At 37.6% G+C, this 18,950-nt stretch overlaps 2 protein-coding genes and 1 long non-coding RNA gene across 5 annotated transcripts; 2 read left to right on the top strand and 1 right to left on the bottom strand.

The window, feature by feature from the left end:
* Positions 1–338: 338 nt before the first annotated feature.
* Positions 339–6,555, top strand: LOC116412684 (uncharacterized). Its single transcript, XM_052892068.1, has 4 exons — positions 339–531; positions 1,376–1,528; positions 2,800–2,940; positions 6,421–6,555. The coding sequence occupies exons 1-4, from the start codon at positions 469–471 to the stop codon at positions 6,427–6,429; spliced, it is 366 nt and encodes a 121-aa protein (XP_052748028.1). The 5' UTR covers positions 339–468; the 3' UTR covers positions 6,430–6,555.
* LOC128200056 (uncharacterized) lies at positions 5,246–6,023 on the top strand. Its single transcript, XR_008252514.1, has 2 exons — positions 5,246–5,576; positions 5,688–6,023. It is a non-coding gene; the product is annotated as an uncharacterized LOC128200056 (long non-coding RNA).
* Positions 6,500–18,124, bottom strand: LOC113510857 (neither inactivation nor afterpotential protein G). Of its 3 annotated transcripts, none has more exons than XM_052892064.1 (11): positions 17,854–18,122; positions 16,078–16,280; positions 15,459–15,683; positions 14,470–14,682; positions 13,257–13,420; positions 12,270–12,430; positions 10,697–10,818; positions 9,889–10,072; positions 8,507–8,654; positions 7,018–7,206; positions 6,500–6,635 (listed from the first exon to the last, which is right to left on the bottom strand). In XM_052892064.1, exons 1-11 carry the CDS (start codon positions 17,978–17,980, stop codon positions 6,500–6,502), a joined length of 1,872 nt encoding a protein of 623 aa, XP_052748024.1. In that variant the 5' UTR covers positions 17,981–18,122. The 3 variants fall into 3 exon arrangements, with proteins under 3 accessions (XP_052748024.1, XP_052748027.1, XP_052748025.1); XM_052892067.1 differs by lacking the exon at positions 17,854–18,122 and adding an exon at positions 17,017–17,157; XM_052892065.1 differs by lacking the exon at positions 14,470–14,682 and having other exon boundaries at positions 17,854–18,124.
* Positions 18,125–18,950: the final 826 nt, after the last annotated feature.

An 18,950-nucleotide genomic window follows, 5' to 3' on the forward strand; every position in this document is an offset into this window, starting at 1 on the left:
CAATCTGTGTTTTATTACAAAGGGATTACATAGGAGAATATGACGGAAGAAGAATACAGGAAAACTAAATGGAGTGGTAGTTAGGAGGACAGAGGTTTCAAAACCTCTAGTAACCTATTGCTAGCTAATGAGGGTTTGAGCGCACCGAATAAAGGCAGGTAGTGAGTTCCATAGGCGAACTGCCTGAACAGTGAAGGATTTAGAATAAAAGGAAGAAGAATGAGTTTATAGTTTTTTTTTATTAGATCAAGGTTGCTGCCGCGTTAGTCCCATATAAATTTTGCTATGGTTTTTTTATAAACATTGACAACAATTACAATTACAAAGTACAATTGTCTACGGAACCCTAAAACCAGATTAATGAGAATGATAAAAATCTGCACCTATTATGTGATCAGTAGTTTTCTGTTTACAGTCAGAAAAACTTAATATTAGATATTTTATGTAATTTTTTTTTTTTACGAGAATATGACGAATTTCTTTATTTATTTAAGTTTCATTAATATTTTTTCTTTTGGCTGTTATTATTGTGTAAGTATAGTTTTTATATAACTTGATATGGCAAACCATCTGATAGCAAATGTGATGGAAAGTGGTAACTGTCGCCTATCGACTACACCATGGGCATCATAGAACGCACTGTGACGACCGCAGTAGGGTAATACGTTAATGCATTGACATTTCTGAGGAATAAGTTGTTACACTTCTGTATTTTATTTTTATTTATTTAAAACATTAATGCATAGTGTGATTATATGTACACTTAGCAGACTTAACTTCGTATCATGTTATTTTATTCCAATAATCGAAACATAGTTAATATAAATGCATATAAATAATTTAAAATTAATAAAAAAATTGTTTAGAAAAAAAAAATGTGTATTGATTCTGGAAGAGATCTCTGTCAGAGATAAGTCCATCCTTGCTCACAACATTTATAAATGCATTATATTATATGTACTTACAAGTGCAATAAAGTATATATATATATATATATATATATATATATATATATATATATATATATCTGAGAGTGGTAAACAAGCTAACAGCCCACCTGATGGGAAGTGGTAACCGTCGACATATAGACATGAGCAGTACCATGGACATAACAAAGTATACTGTTTCGTCCATGATACCCCCCATACGTTGACATTCCTGAGTACTCAGGTGTTATTCCTCTGTACCCTATAAATTCACTGCCATATCCTACCCTTCAAACAGAAATACAGCCATGCAAACACAACTGCTTCACGGTAGAAACACGAATGAGACAGAAGTGCCATGCAAACGACTTTTGTACAATGTCTCCCTCTGGTAAATATTATACGCTAAGAAATAAGACCCTCTATATTACACCAATTAAATGTTACAGGTCCAAGTGAAGCACGAACGTGCGTTAATCCAATATTACAACAAGAAGTACGTAAGCCACGCTCAAGCCTTCACCGGCCGGGCCAAACGCCGGGAGCCATATAGAACTAATATTACAATCACTACGTTGCACACATGGCAAAACAATGTCACGGTACGTACTAAGCCATGTGGTCCCGGCATAGAATAGGCCACCCTTCCCTATCCCGTGAGTGTCGTAAGAAAAAAAAAAATGTTTATCTGGGAACCGTAGCTTAACCCTTCTTTGCATAGTGGTGGAAATTTCCATCATAACATTGAATGCCCAAAAATTATATAAAAGAACAAGTTCACTTTAAGTTGATCGTGTCTGGATACCTTTTCAATGTCCATTGCAAAAAAAAAAAAACAAAACATAGCTGTCAAATTTATTTTATAACCATTTTTCCTTTAATTTTGATCTTGAATTATATCACCTTGGTTTATTTCACCAATAAAAAATCATGCAAACAAGGGTTAATTTACAGTTTTTATTTTAGAATCGAGTTGAAGGTGCGACTAAGGAAGCGTAAGGGATAGACGGCAGCATCCCACTTAAAACATCACTAAGGCCTGATTGCGATTGCTAACCCACCTGCCAAGCGTGGCAATTACTGGTAAAACTCCCCTTATGAGGAAGGTTTATATCCAGTAGCGGACAGTTAACGGTTGAAATAATGATAAAAAAACAATCCCCTATCCGGAAGGTTTTGCCAGGAGACGCCACACTTGGCAGGCGGGTTGGCAATCGCAGTTAGGCGTTTTTTTTATACAACTTAGAATGGCAAACAAGCTGACGGCCCACCTGATGGAAAGTGGTAACTGACTGTTATTCCTCCGTGCCCAGTAAATTCACGCCATATCCCACTTCAAACCGAAACACAGCCATGCAAACACAACTGCTTTACGGTTGAAACACGAATGGGACAGATCGCAATCGACTTTTGTACAAAGTCTCCCTCTGGCTAAAAGTTTGGTGAGATGTTTTAAAATGGGCGCTGATGCCCATCCTTCGACCATTCAACTTATTGCATTTAGAAATACAGTAATAGGTTATTAAAAATTACGAGACACAGTGAGCAAGTGAATATAAAATGGTAGATAATATAAAACTATAAGCAATATAAGTAGCCTATTGTTATTATATTTAGCCTTTAACTGTTCACTGCTGGATATAGGTCTCCCCCATACAGGTGGAAATGGGGGGGGGGGGGGGAGGTTGCCAATAGTTGTCATGCTTGACAGGATTTGGTGATGTTTTAAGAGGGACGCTGCTGCATTCTTCAACCAATAAATTTCTTACTTGCCTTTTATGGCACCCATGGCATAGACGATATAGATCCCACGGCAATAACTGGTCTGTACTTCAAATTTTTTATATGAATACGTGATACAATCCTGTTTCAGATAAAATTGATATACAAGGACAAACAGTCGGCTAGTGATTTTTATATATCGGTAAAATTATGTGATGCAGCGAAGTTCGCTTGGATAATTGACTATGTAAGCACTTATGCGGACTTCAAAGTAGCCTGTCCCTTCCCTCCGGTGAGTATACTGGTGAAATTTAAATCATTTCTTTATTAAATAGGTAATTTTTTATTTATGGGTGAAAATGGTATGGTAACCCCACCTGCGCTAACGGGATACGCTGGCGGAGCACCAGTGAAGGGTGATAGATGAGAATGAAAACAGGCCAGTTAGCCCATCATGATGAATTCATCAGGAATTAACCATGATAGTTTCCAGAGGGAACCGCGAGGAGATCGACCTGGCTGGGTATATTGCTAGCAACGGGATTCTCAGTCTCCATTACTAACAATCCCTTACCCCCTAAGTAATGATGATATCAATTTTTAACTGTCCACTGCTGAACATAGCTTTCCCCATAAGGAGGGTTTTACTAGTAGTTGCCACACTTGGTAGGCGAGTTGGCAAGCGCAGTTAGGTTTTAGTAATATTTTAAGATCGACGCTGCTACCTATCTCTCGACCATCAAGTTCCTTGAGTCGCCTCTTACGACACCCACAAGAAAGAGAAGTTGAAATGTATTTATTTATTTTATATATCAATTAAGCTAACTTTATGGACACTCGTTATTATACATGGTTCCTTTCATACATGCACTTACATTACTTGCATACACCCACTCTAACTTGTCTGCCTCGCTTTGGAATCAAAATTTTCGTTTGTATAAATAAAATCCGTTATTGGCTGTATTCATAAGAGACTTAGCATGTACGTTGTGTTTTTAAGAGCTGCGGATTTTTGTATAAAATAAAATAAAAAAAATATTTTATTTAATTGTTTATTGTACACACCAGTTATTTATAAAATGTGACAGAGGTAATCAAATGTACAAAGGCGGAGCTTAACTGTATTGGAGTTCTCTTCCAGTAGACCCAAAGTGGAAAGGAGCATCAATGTCAGCGGGTAGAGCGGTGTACAATATTGTGACAATTTTTAAACAGACAAAATTAAATTAATTACATTATATTTAATCGTATAAATACACATATACATATACCTACATCTATGCATATACCTATACATACACACACACACACACACACACACACATACATATAATATACCTACACATACAGATAAATAAATGTTCATATAGAGATTTATTTATTCTTTATTGCACAATAACGCACGTTTGTAAACAAACGTGTCATAATTTATCCAAACCTGATTTTGTCTTATTTATATGGGTTGTTGAGTACAAAGTCTCAGTTTAGAGGTATTTTTTTTTAAATAGGTGATAATGAAATGGTAACCCCACCTGCACTATCGATATACGCTGGCGGGGTACCAGTAATGGATGATAGGTGACGATGAAGGCAGGTTAGTTAGCCTATCATGATGAATTCCACTAGATTTAACCACGATGGTTTCCAGGTCAACCTGATAGGGTGTATCATCATCATCATCAAAATAATAAAATATACAATGGTGAACTTATCCCATAAAGGGATCTCTTATAATCAACTTTTAAGAAGCTGAAAGAAAACTGTAGAATGTACAAGGGTAATAACCGTACAGCTAAAAACAAACTAAATAATACCCAGTAAAAAATTAAATATATATTAGGTGTATTGGTAGCAATGGGTCACTTAGACCCCATTACTAACAATTCCCCCCCCCCCCCCCCCCGCCACAGTTATAAGAGGTTAGCATTGAAAAATCTAAGAAATCAAATAGCAGTTAACGAGGTTTAAAAATTCCTAGTAGCAGAGGTCTGTCAATGTAAAAGAGTTGGCACCTCATTATAATTATCAATAGCACAGGTTTCTCATATAGACATGAGCAGTACCATAGACATAACAGTACACTGTTTCGCACATGATACCCCCCATGCGTTGCCATTCCTGAGGGCTCATGTGTAATTCTTCTGTACCCTGTAAATTCACGCCATATCCCACCCTTCAAACCGAAACACGGCCATGCAAACATAACTACTTCACGGTAAAAACACGAATGAAACAGAGGTGTCCAAGCAAACGACTTTTGTACAAAGTCTCTCTCTGCTAAAAATTAATTGGGTATAATTTAAAAATGTGTTCCACGAAAAAAATGTAATGCTAAACTACTGAACTGAATTTGATAACATTTCTATGATATCAATCCGAAAGTATATCCTTTCAGATAAAATAATTAACACAATCGGTCTATTTAACCCTTCTTTGCATAATTTTTTTATTGTTAAAATCAAAGTCATATAATCAAAGTCATATAATTCTTGTTTAAAATTAAAGGAAAAATGGTTAAAACAATAAATTTTACAGTTATGTTTTTTTTTGTAATGGACATTAAAAAATTATCCAGACACAATTAACTTAAAGTGAACTTCGTCTTTTATATTAGTTTTAGGCATTCAATGTTATGATGGAAATTTCCATTACAATACTGGCACATAATCATTAAATTCTGAACGCAACTGTCATGTGACAGTTGCTAAGTGTCAACACCGGTCAGATTCTATATTTTAATTACTACTCTATGTTTGTTTGGTTTTTGTTGCTGTACAGTCGAGCAGCTATATGCCGACTAATTCTTTAAAGCCGTGTATTTTTATAAATGAAATAAAAGGTTCCACCAGGAACAATATTTAATTATCTAATCCTTTTATGTGGCTATGCTACAGTATGCAAAAAAGGGATAACAGATAGAGCTATGAGGTAAGAGAAATAAAAAAAAATAACCGACTTGAGAACCTTTCATGAAAGCTATGTCAAATCTATTGTTTTAGTTGTCAACAAACAATCATTTCAAATATGTTTACATTACAGGGGCCATACGGTTTTTATAACGCTGAGTTACCGCCAAAGAATTTTCCAATCCTACTGCTTAGAAGCGAGGGACAGTTGGAGGCTGTTTTCTTTAATACTAACACATTAGAACAATATCTAATAGTGTCATTACATATAGAAATAATTTAAAGCTAACGCAGACCAAGGAAAAGTATAAAGATACGTATGCAAATAACGATGAGTTCCCAAAACAACGTTTGACCTGGCTAGAAGTGACACTCGTGTATTTTTCTTTGCGAGTGTACCCATGCCGACATAATGTACTCCATTGCCCCTCACTCAAATAGGGTTGTCACAAAACAATAATGTAACTCATCCATTTCAGGAACAAATAAAATTATTTAAAAAAAATATCTGTACTTTATTTTTTTTAGAATGGCAAACATGCTGACTGCCCACCTGATGGAAAGTGGTAACCGTCGCCTATAGACATGAGCAGTATCTTGGACATAACAGAGTATACTGTTTCGCTAATGATCCACCCCATACGTTGCCATTCCTAAGGACTCAGGTGTTATTCCTCTGTACTCTGTAAATTATCACCATATCTCACCCTTCAAATGGAAACACAGCCATGCAAACACAACTGTTTCACGGTAGAAACACGAATAAGACAGAGGTGCCCAAGCAAATGACTTTTGTTTGTGGTAATATATATATAAATAAATACGATTTACGGTTACATACATGCATAGTTTTTATTGTTTTCCAGTCACAATAACGAACATTATGAACGTCTTCAGAGTTGAACTGATGGTGAAGTCAAGGTCAAAGATAAAGAACTTCAACTGTTAATGCGTATTTGTATTTTGTATGAGGTCCACTGCTCTCTCAGCCATTGCAATGAGCACAGAATTGGGATACAAGGATATTGGAGATGGTAAAATGCTCGCGTCCATAACACGAACACCCTTTACCGATTTAACTCTGAAATACAAAATATTAATTAAACCTTATTAATATTAATGATTTAAGATTCTGTTAAAAAAATACTGACTTCAATCTGTTAAAACCAGTTGCTGATTTAAAAACTAGTGAAATAATTTTGATATACATATTTCCTATTGGATCCATCTGAAAGTGTATTCCTTTCAGATAATAATTTAAGATTGTTTTTCAGAAATATAAATACTTCAGTTATGGGAAAATAAGTTTCAATTTATATAAAACAATATATATATATATATATATATATACATATATATATATATATATATATAAAAACGCTTCATAAACGACAGAGTTATGAATTAACAAATACAAAAAAAATTACATAGTTCTTTTTGAAGTCAATTGATAATATGCAAACCTCAATTGCTCATCCACCACAGCACCGCCAGCGCACGTGCCGGCCACGTGGTGTCCTGTCACCGCTACCTCCCTGATGATGCACTCCAGGTATTGGTCGGGTGGACTGAGCGTGTTTATCTCTTTAGTTTTTAACTCTCTAGTAGTTAGTGATGCTTGATGATTCGATTTTTCTGATGTGATTTTAAATCTGGAATTTATTACAAACTAGTCAATCTAGCAATTAAAGCCTCCCTACCGCCATCTATCGGATTACTTTTTTCTTATCATTATAAAAACTATCAACCATGTGGAATCATGGACTAGTAAGAGGGAAAGGGATTGTTAGTAATGAGACTTTATAGCTCCATTGCTAGCAATATACCCTAATAGGTCGACCTCCTCGCGATTCTCCCTGGAAACTATAATGGTTAATTCCTGATAAATTCATCATGATGGGCTAACTGGCTTGTTTTCATTCTCATCTATCACCCTTCACTGGTGTTCCGCCAGCGTATCACGTTAGCGCAGGGGGGGGGGGTTACCATACCTCTATCCCCTACTATCAGCCCACTGGAAACAACCGTGGTAAATTTTTATAAATTATCATCTGTAACTGATGCCCCGCCAACGTATATTGTTATCGCAGGCGGGGCTACCATTCCATAAAAACATGGGCTAGTAAATATGGCAAAACTGGGGGAAGAGATTAATGGTAATGGGGAGGTTAGTTCCCATTATTATCAATATACCCTATCAGGTCGACTTCCACGCAGTTCCCCCTGGAAACTATCGTGACTAATTTATCGTTGAATTCATCACGATGAACTGACCTGCCTTTTCATCCTCACCTATCACCTCTCACTGGTTGCCCGCCGGCGTATACCGATAGCGCAGGCGGGGTTACCATCCCATTATCACCCATTAAAAAAAAGGATGATAGGTGAGGATGAAAGCAGGTCAGTTAATCCATCGTGACGAATTCCACTAGAATTAACTACAATGGTTTCCAGGGGGAACCGCGTGGAGGTCGACCTAATAGGCTGTATTGCTGGCAATGGGTCAATTAGACTCTATTACTGACAATCCCTTTCCCTTCCCTCCCTCCCAATGTCATGGGGTTTTTTTTATACAACTTAGAATGGCAAACAAGCTTACGGCCCACCTGATGGAAAATTGTAACCGTCGCCTATAGACATGAGCAGTACCATGGACATAACAGATTATACTGTTTCGCCCATGATACCCTCCATGTGTTGCCATTCCTGAGGACTCAGGTGTTATTCCTCTGTACCCAGTAAATTCACGCCTTATCCCACCCTTCGAACCGAAACACAGCCATGCAAACACAACTGCTTCACGGTTGAAACACGAATGGGACAGAGGTACCCAAGCAATCGACTTATGTACAAAGTCTCCCTCTGGTAAATAATAATAGATATAATTTTATTAGACAACGTCCAGTTATTGACTACTTCCGTCTCTTTCTGCTATGTGGATTTGAAATCTACCTTCTCTTTCGTCTTAGTATACTGCCTAGTTGGTCTTGTTTACTGTAGTTCCAGAATGTAAGACACCGTTCGACTCGTGGCCAATGGACTCTTGCCTCTATTTCCTTAAACGCTTTTGTGGATACCATTTGTTCAATACGACGCATCGCTGCAAAGTTAACTTATTTATGACACGTTTGAAATTATGTGTTTAAATAAGAAATAAAAATTATTAATAATAGAAAAAAAAAAACCTGAAAAAAGATAAGTCTTGACACATAATTGGTTTTAATTTTATGACGTTAATATATATTGTTTTTTTTTTTTTAATGGATGATAATGGAACGGTAACCCCACCCGCGCTATCGATATACACTGGCGAGGCACCAGTGAAGGATGATAGGTGAGGATGAAACAGGTCAGTTAGCCCATCGTGACGAATTCAACAAGAATTGTTCACGATGGTTTCCAGGGGGAACCACGTGTAGGTCGACTTAATAAGGCACATTGCTAGCAATGGGGCTGTCAAACTCCATTGCTAACAATCCCTTTCCCCCCAATATATATTTATTGAGTGTATAATCACCAAATATTTTGGGAAACTAACCGGCTGGTGGAAACCTCTGGTGACCAGAAAGCTGGCCTATACTTTGGTCAACGCATTTCCATTGCTGTTCAGCGTGGAAATGCAGCAAGTATCCTAGGTACCCTACCAGCTGGCATCTCAAATAATTTTTTTATCTTTAAATATTTTTTAAGTACTTGTTCTTGATATTTACAGCAGGTAGATGTTAGGAATTTATAAATTAATTTATACCATATTCGGGACTTTACTCGTAACCTATGGGAAATTATAGTACATTATTGCAGCGGCCAGCAACTGAGGCATTGATGGACGAACGTGCAAATGTGGGCCGAAGCGTAGCCGAGGCACACATACGTGAGTCCATCAATGCCTAGTTGTGGCCAAGGCTTGTATAGTACTTTTCTCCAACAATGCGTGGAAATCAACAACACAATTTTGCTTTTTAAGTTCAATGACGAATAACGAACAATAATATTTTTTCACGCGCCATAATGTTTTTCTTTTCAATAAACAGCTTTCTATTTGCAAGCCAGTTCGAAATTTAAATAAAACCTTGTATTACGAGTAGTTACCTCCTTGGTAGCCATGTTTCGAAATAAAAGGTCATTCCATTTTTAAATTACAGTACAGAAATGAGTTTACATAGTAATTTATCTGGCCGTAAAACACGACAGATATGGATTTTCATACAACTTTTGCTGGCCGCTGCCCGCATGTATCTGGCCAGTACGGCAATTTTGATTTATCTCGTAGAAGATTGTCAAAATGATGCTCACATTTCCAAGCATGTTTGAGAAAAATATATTGGAATATTCACCTTTAATCATACATTTGACATCATAATGCTGATGCAAGTAGTTTGGGTCTACTGCAGGAGGTACTGTCGTGCTGGCGTCCGTCACGCTCACTGTACCTCTGCTTCTTGGCTGCACACACGTGGCTAAGAACATGAAGCCTTCTTTTCTCGTGTCATTGTGGAATGGAAATGTATCTCGAAATACCTGTGAAAAAGTTTACAATGCTATCATAATCGGCAGTTCCATCGAAGATAATATAGGCTTGAGTTGAGTCAAGTCAACTTAGAACGGCAAACAAGCTGACGGCCCACCTGATGGAAAGTGATAACTGTCGCCTATAGACATGAACAGTACCATGGACATAACAGAGTATACTGTTTCGTCCATGATACCCCCATGCGTTGCCATTCCTGAGGACTCAAGTGTTATTCCTCTGTACCCTGTAAATTCACGCCATATCCTACCCTTCAAACTGAAACACAGTCATTTTATTTTATTTATTTAACATTTTATTACTTAAATATTACAGAATTTTAAAGAGTTTTCTATTGAAACCCCTTCAAAATTGTGATACTACGCTATGATTATTGTAAATTAAAAGGCGGTTTTATTAATAAGCAATCTCTTCCAGACAACCTTTGGATAGAAGCAATTGAAGAATGAATCGGTAGGTTATTTACTTTACGTTTATGTTTACTTTACGTTAATTAATTTATGTAAATAATTAGACTGTTCAAATTTAATAAGTTATATTTTTAGACATTATTGTAGCAGAAAAAATAAGAATTTGTTTATAAATAAATATTTTTTTTTTTATGATGTGTCTACCTTATGTTTATAGTTAGACAGATCCCTCAACAACTTCTCACTGGCCGTTCCCATTGAAAATAACATCAGAGCTGATGCGTTCTGGTACTCCACACCGGCTACTGGTGGAAAGGACAAAATACCTGCAGAAATATATTTAAAAATACATTAAAATAATTTTAAGGCTATGTACCATTACATTATAACTTGATATCTATATTAAAAGTTGCAGAAAATGGCCGGGGTTCAGGGCTATACTGAGAGAAATTGTGGCGTACAATGCGGGCAGAATCTAAGAAAAGCTTTCTGCATCTTTCGGAAGTGAGCCGATTGGAATCTTAACCGTCTGAGATGTTGTTCCAGACTGGTTGGGATAAGACCGTTCACCGACAAAACGATGGAATGATTTCATGGACGTCACCCTTTTTATCATTTCTATCCATCGTGAGCCAAGTTCGAGATTTTTTTCTTTTTCTCGGTTTCAGCTTTCACGAGGTTCTCGTCATGCGGTATGGTGACATCCATTAAAAACACCCTCGAGAGTGCCCGATCCATCACCACGATATCAGGTTTGTTCGCGAGAACTGTCCTGTCCGTGATGATGAATCGGTCCCAGTAAAGCCCAACGCTGTCACTTTCAAGGACCGGCTGGGGCTCGTACTTATAGTACGGCTACCTCTCATTCGCGGCTGAACTTCTAAGCTAGCTCTTGATGGATTATTACACCATACCTGGTTGTGTCTGTTAAGTACTCAGTGTTGGTATATAGCTGAACAACCCGAAAGCACATGTCTGAGTGACTCTCCGGGATGGCGACATGCCCGACAGATGTCCTCAATGCCATCCTTCAGAATGTGCTTTCGGTAATTCGGTTATTATTTATTATTATTATTTCATTTTTATTCCTTCCACATACTGAGAGTTTTGCCCGTAGTAGACACGCTCGGCAGGCGGGTTGGCAACCGTAGTTAGGCTTTTAGAGATGTTTTAAGAGCAACGCTGCTGCCCATCCCTCGCCCTTTTAATATTTTACTTAAATACATTTCAATAATTTTAAGTCCATGTACATTTTCATTATAACCTAATATTTACAGAATAATATGTACAGAAGTCGTAAAATATAAACCGTGCTCACTATACTGACAAAATTTGTGTAATGTGGGACAATGAGCGGGTAGAAGAAAAAGCTTCTGCCTCGGAAACGAGACTAGATAGGGCTACATCAGTCTACTCTTGACCAAGTCCAATGTAACCTAATCGAATCAGCGTCATCATATCAGGCTTTAACTGTCCACTGCTGAACATAAACCTCCCCCTTGGGGGGTTTTGCCAGTAGTTGCCTCGCTTGTCAGGTGGATTGGCAACCGCAGTTAGACTTTAGAGATGTATCAAGAGAGACGCTGCTACACATCCCTCGCCGTCCATTAATCGCCTCTTACGACACCCACGGGATAGGAAGGCGCGGCCCATTCTATACCGGGACCACATGGTAAAATTATCGTGTTAATTCCCGTCTCTTTTAAATCGTAAAACATGCAGCGCGAAAATCTGAAAGTTTAGTTGTTTGTTATTCTCTAGCTAGTTAAAAAAATACCTCGTTTATTCCAGAAATAGTTCCAAATAGTGTTGAAAGAGAACACTTTTGATAATGTTGTGCTGATGGGCTTCTTGATGCTTACATAGACAGGCATGTTCATGTGATCGTGCAAATTTCTACCGACGCGTTCGTTCTCTGCGACTAGTTTTATTCTTAACCTGTAAATTAAAAGGTAAACGAGGTCTAATAGTCTTATTGCTAGCAATGTTACTATTAGGTCGACCTCTACGTGCTTCTCTCTGGAAATCGTCATAGTTACTTCTCATGTAATTCTTCACGATGGGCTAATTGACCTGCTTTCATCCTCACCTATCATCCTTTTTTTTAATGGGTGATAATGGGATGGTAACACCATCACCTCATCTATCATCTCGTACTGGTGCCCCGTATATCGATTGCGCAGGCGGGGTTACCATTTCAATATCACCCATTAAAAGAAAAACCTGTAAATTAATGTTAACTTAAAAGACTGGATTCACTTGTTAAAAATGTCTATAATACGTCATTGAAAAATAGCAGACTTAAAAGTCTGCTATTTTTGTAGTAGTAGTTTTGTAATAGTTGTTTAAACACATTCTTGAAGACCAGCCCGGGTCCCTGTATTTCCAAATTAAAAGTAGAAAAATTGGAACTCCTTGAAAGTTTTTCAGAACTTTGAATTTTCTCTAAGAAACAAGATCTGGAATGAGGAAATGCAACGGAGAACTAAGGATTAAAAAATTCATATAAAGTGCAATAAGTCTGGCATTTATGTCGAGTCAGTGGTAGTAGGTGGGGAATGAAGCTCTTAGAATGGAGACTGCGTACAGAACGACGTAGCGTAATGCGCTCTCCTTCTAGATGGACTGATGATATTTAGGTGACAGCCAAAAGAAGATGAAAGCCAAAAGCAGAGGATCGCTTACAATGGGAGATATTAGGGAAGGCTAGGATGAAGAAGGATCTAGCTGTGGATAGATATCAAAGACAGTAACATATCTCTACCTGTGGATCGTATCACTAGGACCAATTCCAGATAACATCAACAGCTGTGGGGTTTTAATAGCACCACCTGATAATATCACTTCTTTATTGATAAAAATATTGTTTAGGTGTCTATGGTTCTGTAAAATGTAAACAGAAGACGCCGTTCTATTTTCAAAACGGATCTGCAATTAAAAATGTATTTCTTTTTATCTAAATAAAACAGGTCAAATGCAAGTTAGACTTACAAAAAGAGAGTTCCGTATACAAAATCATTATCACATCAACCATTGTCTTATCTTCGTATATGGGGTCAGCTAAGACGTTGCACGTCGACCCATCGGGATCTTTTGTGCTTTCCCCTGCCTTGTACCATTATTTCATGGAGCCTGTATGTTACCTTATCGATATCCCGCGTTTTAACCCTTCTTTGCATAATGGCGGAAATTTCTATCATAACATTGATGCCCAAAAATTATATAAAAGACCAAGTTCACTTTAAGTTAATCGTATCAGGATACCTTTTTAATGTCCATTGCAAAAAACAAAACATAGCTGTCAAATTAATTTTTTTAACCATTTTTCCTTTAATTTCGAACATGAACTATATCACCTTTATTTATTTCACCAATAAAAAAAAACCATGCAAAGAACGGTTAAGATATCTGTAGTCCCCTGGCTCTGGATAAGCCGTTCCCAGTAGACTCATACGCATACTTGCCAACGAATCGCAGTTGCACATCATGTGTTCCATGAATTTCGATGTCTCACCGCACAGTCTACACAGTGTGTCCGAAGATAGACCCATTTTGTATAGTATATGCTGTACTGGCATATGTCCAGTTAGGGCACCCATAAAGAGTCTTGCCTATTGTCTGCCACCGTTGCAGATGAGTTTATCCCATCCCTCAGCATTATCGTTTTATCATTAGTCATTAACTGTCCACTGCTGGGTTTTGCCAGTAGTTGCCACGCTTGGCAGGCGAGTTGGCAACCGCAGCTAAGCTTTGGTGATGTTTTAAGAGAGAGACTGCTGCTCATCTCTCGATCATTAAATTCCTTTAATTGCCTCTTATAACAGATACGGGAAAGGAAGAGCTGGCCCATATCGTCATAGTCGTAGAATACTGACGAATCTGACGAATATTACATATATAGATCCGTCAGTATTCTACGACTATGACGATATTAAGCCGGGACCACACGGCAAGCCAAAAAATTTTCTTAAACTCACGGAAACTGCTTGAGTATTTATCATGACGTGTAAATTGTTTCTATTCAATGCGGGTTTCAAATAAGCATCGTATGCTAAGTGGCGAACCCCGTCCTTGACTGTAGCGGTCGCCTTCCGGAATATGGTGTACTTGTTTTTTAATTCCATGGCGGCGTCTCGAAACGTCTTCATCAGTTCAGTGTGATCATCTATAAGCTTCAGTTTTATCGGTGCCTGGAATGATGGTGATGATGATGATGATGGGACAATTTTAAATATGCCCTTACCTGCATATAAACACGTCGAAATGCTGAATCTTATAAACTACAGCTTTTTGACGATTTTTCAAATACCTCTTTGTTTACTACTACCGTTTTTGCCATAAATTCTCAATATCAGCATATTTGACTTAATAGATAATTTTTTTTATATCACTGAGGTGGCAAACAAGTATACGGCCCACCTGATAGTAAGCGGTTATCGTAGCCTATGAACGCCTGCAATACCAGAGGTATTAAGCGCCCGTTGCCGACCCTGAAGAAACCTCTTTACTCCCCTTTTGAGGAACCCCATGCTGTAGTCTCTTGGGAATACCTCGGCAGGGATAAATATATACTCATAACTCGTCAAAATGAAAGGTGATCAAATTTTAGAGCGTAAAAAAATAATTTGCATTTCTTTGCTTTGCCATAGACTCGTCACTAATTCATTATATAGTTAGGTAGGGCTAAACGGTATATAGTTATTAACAGATAAAAATGGAATGGTAACTACGCATGCGCTATCCGTTTACGCTGCCGGGGCACCAGTGACTTACGGTAGATGAAGGTGAGTTGAGTTCTTTGGAAACTACCTTGCTTAATTTCTAGTGTCTTAGTCACGTTGGTTTCCAAAGAGGACCGCGTGGAAGTCGACCTGATAGGCTAAATTTCTAGTCATTAAACTGGCAATACCTATCCCAATAGGTAAGGTAAGGTACAATCACTATTTTGTAAAATATTTAAACATACCTCATTTCCTGGGCATACGCCATCGAGAGAACAATGTTCAGAATCGAACTCACTCCTCACTGTTCCAAATGCTTTTATGAAGTACGGCTTCAAATCTTCCAAAGTCCAACCCTTGAAGCCCAGCCGAGACCACCGGTCATAGTCTTCTGGTAGACCAAAACCGTGGAGTAGGAAGTTTATTTGTCCGGAACCACCCAAGCCCTTTCCACGAGGGATTATTTGGGACTATAAAATGCAGAGAATTAATATAAATAAGTGGATAGGAACTACATCCATTCATGGTGTTCTGGGTTTTTTTTAATTTATTTTTAAATAGGTGATAATGGCATTGTAATCCCGCCTGCACTATTGGGATACGCTGGCAGAGTACCAGTGAGAGACGATAGGTGAAGATGAAAAGACAGGTCAGTTAGCCCATCGTGACAAATTCCACCAGAATTAACCACGATGGTTTCCAGGGGGAGCCAGGGGGTCTATTCTATGCCGGGACCACACCGCAGAGAGTCACACATATATGAATGGTATGAATGAAATAAGGCAGTTTTAGTTACCACTAAAACAAATTTTTCCAAGGGAACCTTTTTTAGAGGTATCGGTAACTTTATATGCAGCTCTTTACCTGTCTCCAAAGACCGAAAGACGAATATTTTTGTGGTACAGTCCGCACGGACCAGTCATTGGGTCCTTGCTGCGCAGCAGTTGGCGTGAGAGGTATTTGAGTGAAATAGCTCATATGGTCACCAGCTTCTAACAGTAGAACTGTCACTGTGGGGTCTTCGGAGAGACGAGACGCGAGCACGCATCCTGCAGTGCCGGCGCCAACTGTGAATTTTGTGAAATAATATCTCTGAATATTAGGTACAGCTTCATCTAGCCCGAACTTATTTATTTATTTAATAGCTTATTGCATTCCATAATATAATTAGTAGATAGCATTTCGATTATGGACCCTGTTGGGCACAGCGAGTACGAGAGAGGAGGACAACACTTCTTTCACTTTAGAAATAGTCTGAGGATCTGTTACAATATTATCCAGTTAAATTAATTTGTGAGTATATTTTTTTATAGGTAAAAATGGATTCCGCTTGTGCCATCATTATACGCTAGCGGGAAACCAGTGAGTGATGATAGATGAGGATGAAAGCAAGCATGGAGGTAGACCTGATGGGGTATATTGCTAACAATGAGGTTCTCAGACCGCATTATTACCAATCCCTTTCCCGTTCACAACAGTTAGATTCTACAACGGATAGAAATGGAAAAGGAAGGGGATGGTTAATGATGGAGACCATTATGGATAATACTTGACGAATTCCTCTCGAATGAACAAGTTAGATGGATCATCTGACTTAATTTCAACCTCATCTAATTTTATATTCCTTTTTATATTAATACCCGCCCATTATGTACTTTTTATTACAACACATTTGTGATTTGTTAATCTTTGTCGGGTGCCCACGATACAAGTTCGCCTAGTGTGGGGCCCATTGTATCTTGTTTTTGTAACTTTGTGTTTTTAGTCAAATAAAATAAAATAAAATAATCTATTAACACTCACTGGTACTTGCATCTATACCGATAATGCCAGCGGGGTTAACCTTTTGCACTCGAGCGGCGCCGATATGGCGCCCGGCCGATTCGAAGTGGCAACTCGAGCGACGTTGCTGAGGCGCCCGAGTGTTTTAAAACTTTAAATCGAACTACGTTGCTACGACGCTATGGTCTTTTGTAACTGAATCTCCTTATTTACAATATGCGATAAGATAATTTTTTCGGAAGTACTTTCGTGGACTAGGCTCTGCTTACATTGCTAGTGAAAAAGGCCTCGAGTGCAAAGTGTTAACATTCTATTATTATCCATTAAAAAAAAATATTCGCAAAAAATTACTTAGGTACACTCTTAACTTATTCAATAATGGAAAAGGTATAAGATCACATCATATAAAACTGTACTGTTTCCTTTTCCAACTTGACCTTCCTTCTCTTCCCCGTGGCTGTCGTAGGAGGCGACTAAGAGAACTCAATGGTGGAGGAATGGGCAGCAGCGTCATTCTTCAAACATACCTTAAAACCTAATAGTGGTTGCCACCCAATCAAGCGTGGTAACTACTGGCTAAACCGCCATTATGGGTTAGACTTATGTCCAGCAGTAGACAGCTAAAGGCTGATATGATATGATGACTCAACTTGCAATAGCATATAATCAAATAGTTATTTATAATCTTAAGGTATTAAGTTCATAAATATCATAAATGTAAACATTTCATACACAATTATATGTCCAAAGCCCTAATAAACGCCTTATAACTTTATTAGAGAAGATATACTTATCGAATTATAATTATGATTGCAGAACCTAATTTCACAGGCGTTATAATATTAAAATATTACTTACCAATAATATAATCGTATCTTTTCTGTGGTTTCACTATTACACTGGTGTATATATTTATGTACTTTTGATACACAATATAAGATAGAACGGCAATAAACACACCAAAAATATAAGAATACAAAGCCATAATAATAAAACTTATGTTCAGTGTATTGTAATTTTTATATAAACTGTAATAAATTAAGTAAAACAATAATAACGTTGAAATAAAATAGTTTTCCTGACGTGGCTTCGTTTAGTAAAGTTTGCACTTACGACTTAGTGAGTAATTCAATTAAGCTGGGGTGTATAACCTTTCCTTCCTACTGTTAGACGAAAGAATACCTATATATGTATATTGCAATGAAACAAATTCCTAATATTTCTACACTAGCCGGGAGGGGGGAGGGGAAGGGATTGTTAGTAATAAGGCTACTCCCCATTGGTATCAATTTACCCTATCAGGTCGACCTCCACGCAGTTTCCCCTAGAAACCATCGTGATTGATTTACCGTTGAATTCGTCACGATTGACTAATTGACCTGCCTTTTCATCGTCACCTATCATTTATCACTGGTGCCTCGCCAGTGTATAACGATGGCGCAGGCGGGGTTACTATTTCGTTATCACCCATTAAAAAAAAATCTAGACTGCCAATTTGTATTAATCTTAAGCACGTACTTTTACTTTGCTATATTCCTTCTACAAAACATACAGGGCCAGCCTTAGTCTGTCTGATAGCCTTGAATATTATTTTAATGTTACTCATATTGTTTAGAATCAAGCCAATATTACACTATATTCCTTATTAATATTATAAATGTGAAAGTGAGTTTGTTTTTCCACGAAAGTGGCAAACAAGTGTACAGTCCGTTCCATGGTAAACGGTCACTGTAATCTTTGGACGCTTGCAATGCATATATAGCGCATTAGCGGTTTAACCTTTATAAAATTTATTAATTAATTTAAATTATTATAAAATATATATATATATATATATATATATATATATATATATATATATATATATATATATATATATATATATGTACTACATTGGATGGAGAAGATACTGGCTACATTTCCCGAGTGCTCAGGAATGGCAACGCATGGGGGGT

The sequence above is a fragment of the Galleria mellonella genome, unplaced genomic scaffold, assembly GCF_026898425.1.
Source record: "Galleria mellonella isolate WM207_F2 unplaced genomic scaffold, CSIRO_AGI_GalMel_v1 utg149, whole genome shotgun sequence".
Classification (NCBI taxonomy): Eukaryota; Metazoa; Arthropoda; class Insecta; order Lepidoptera; family Pyralidae; genus Galleria; species Galleria mellonella.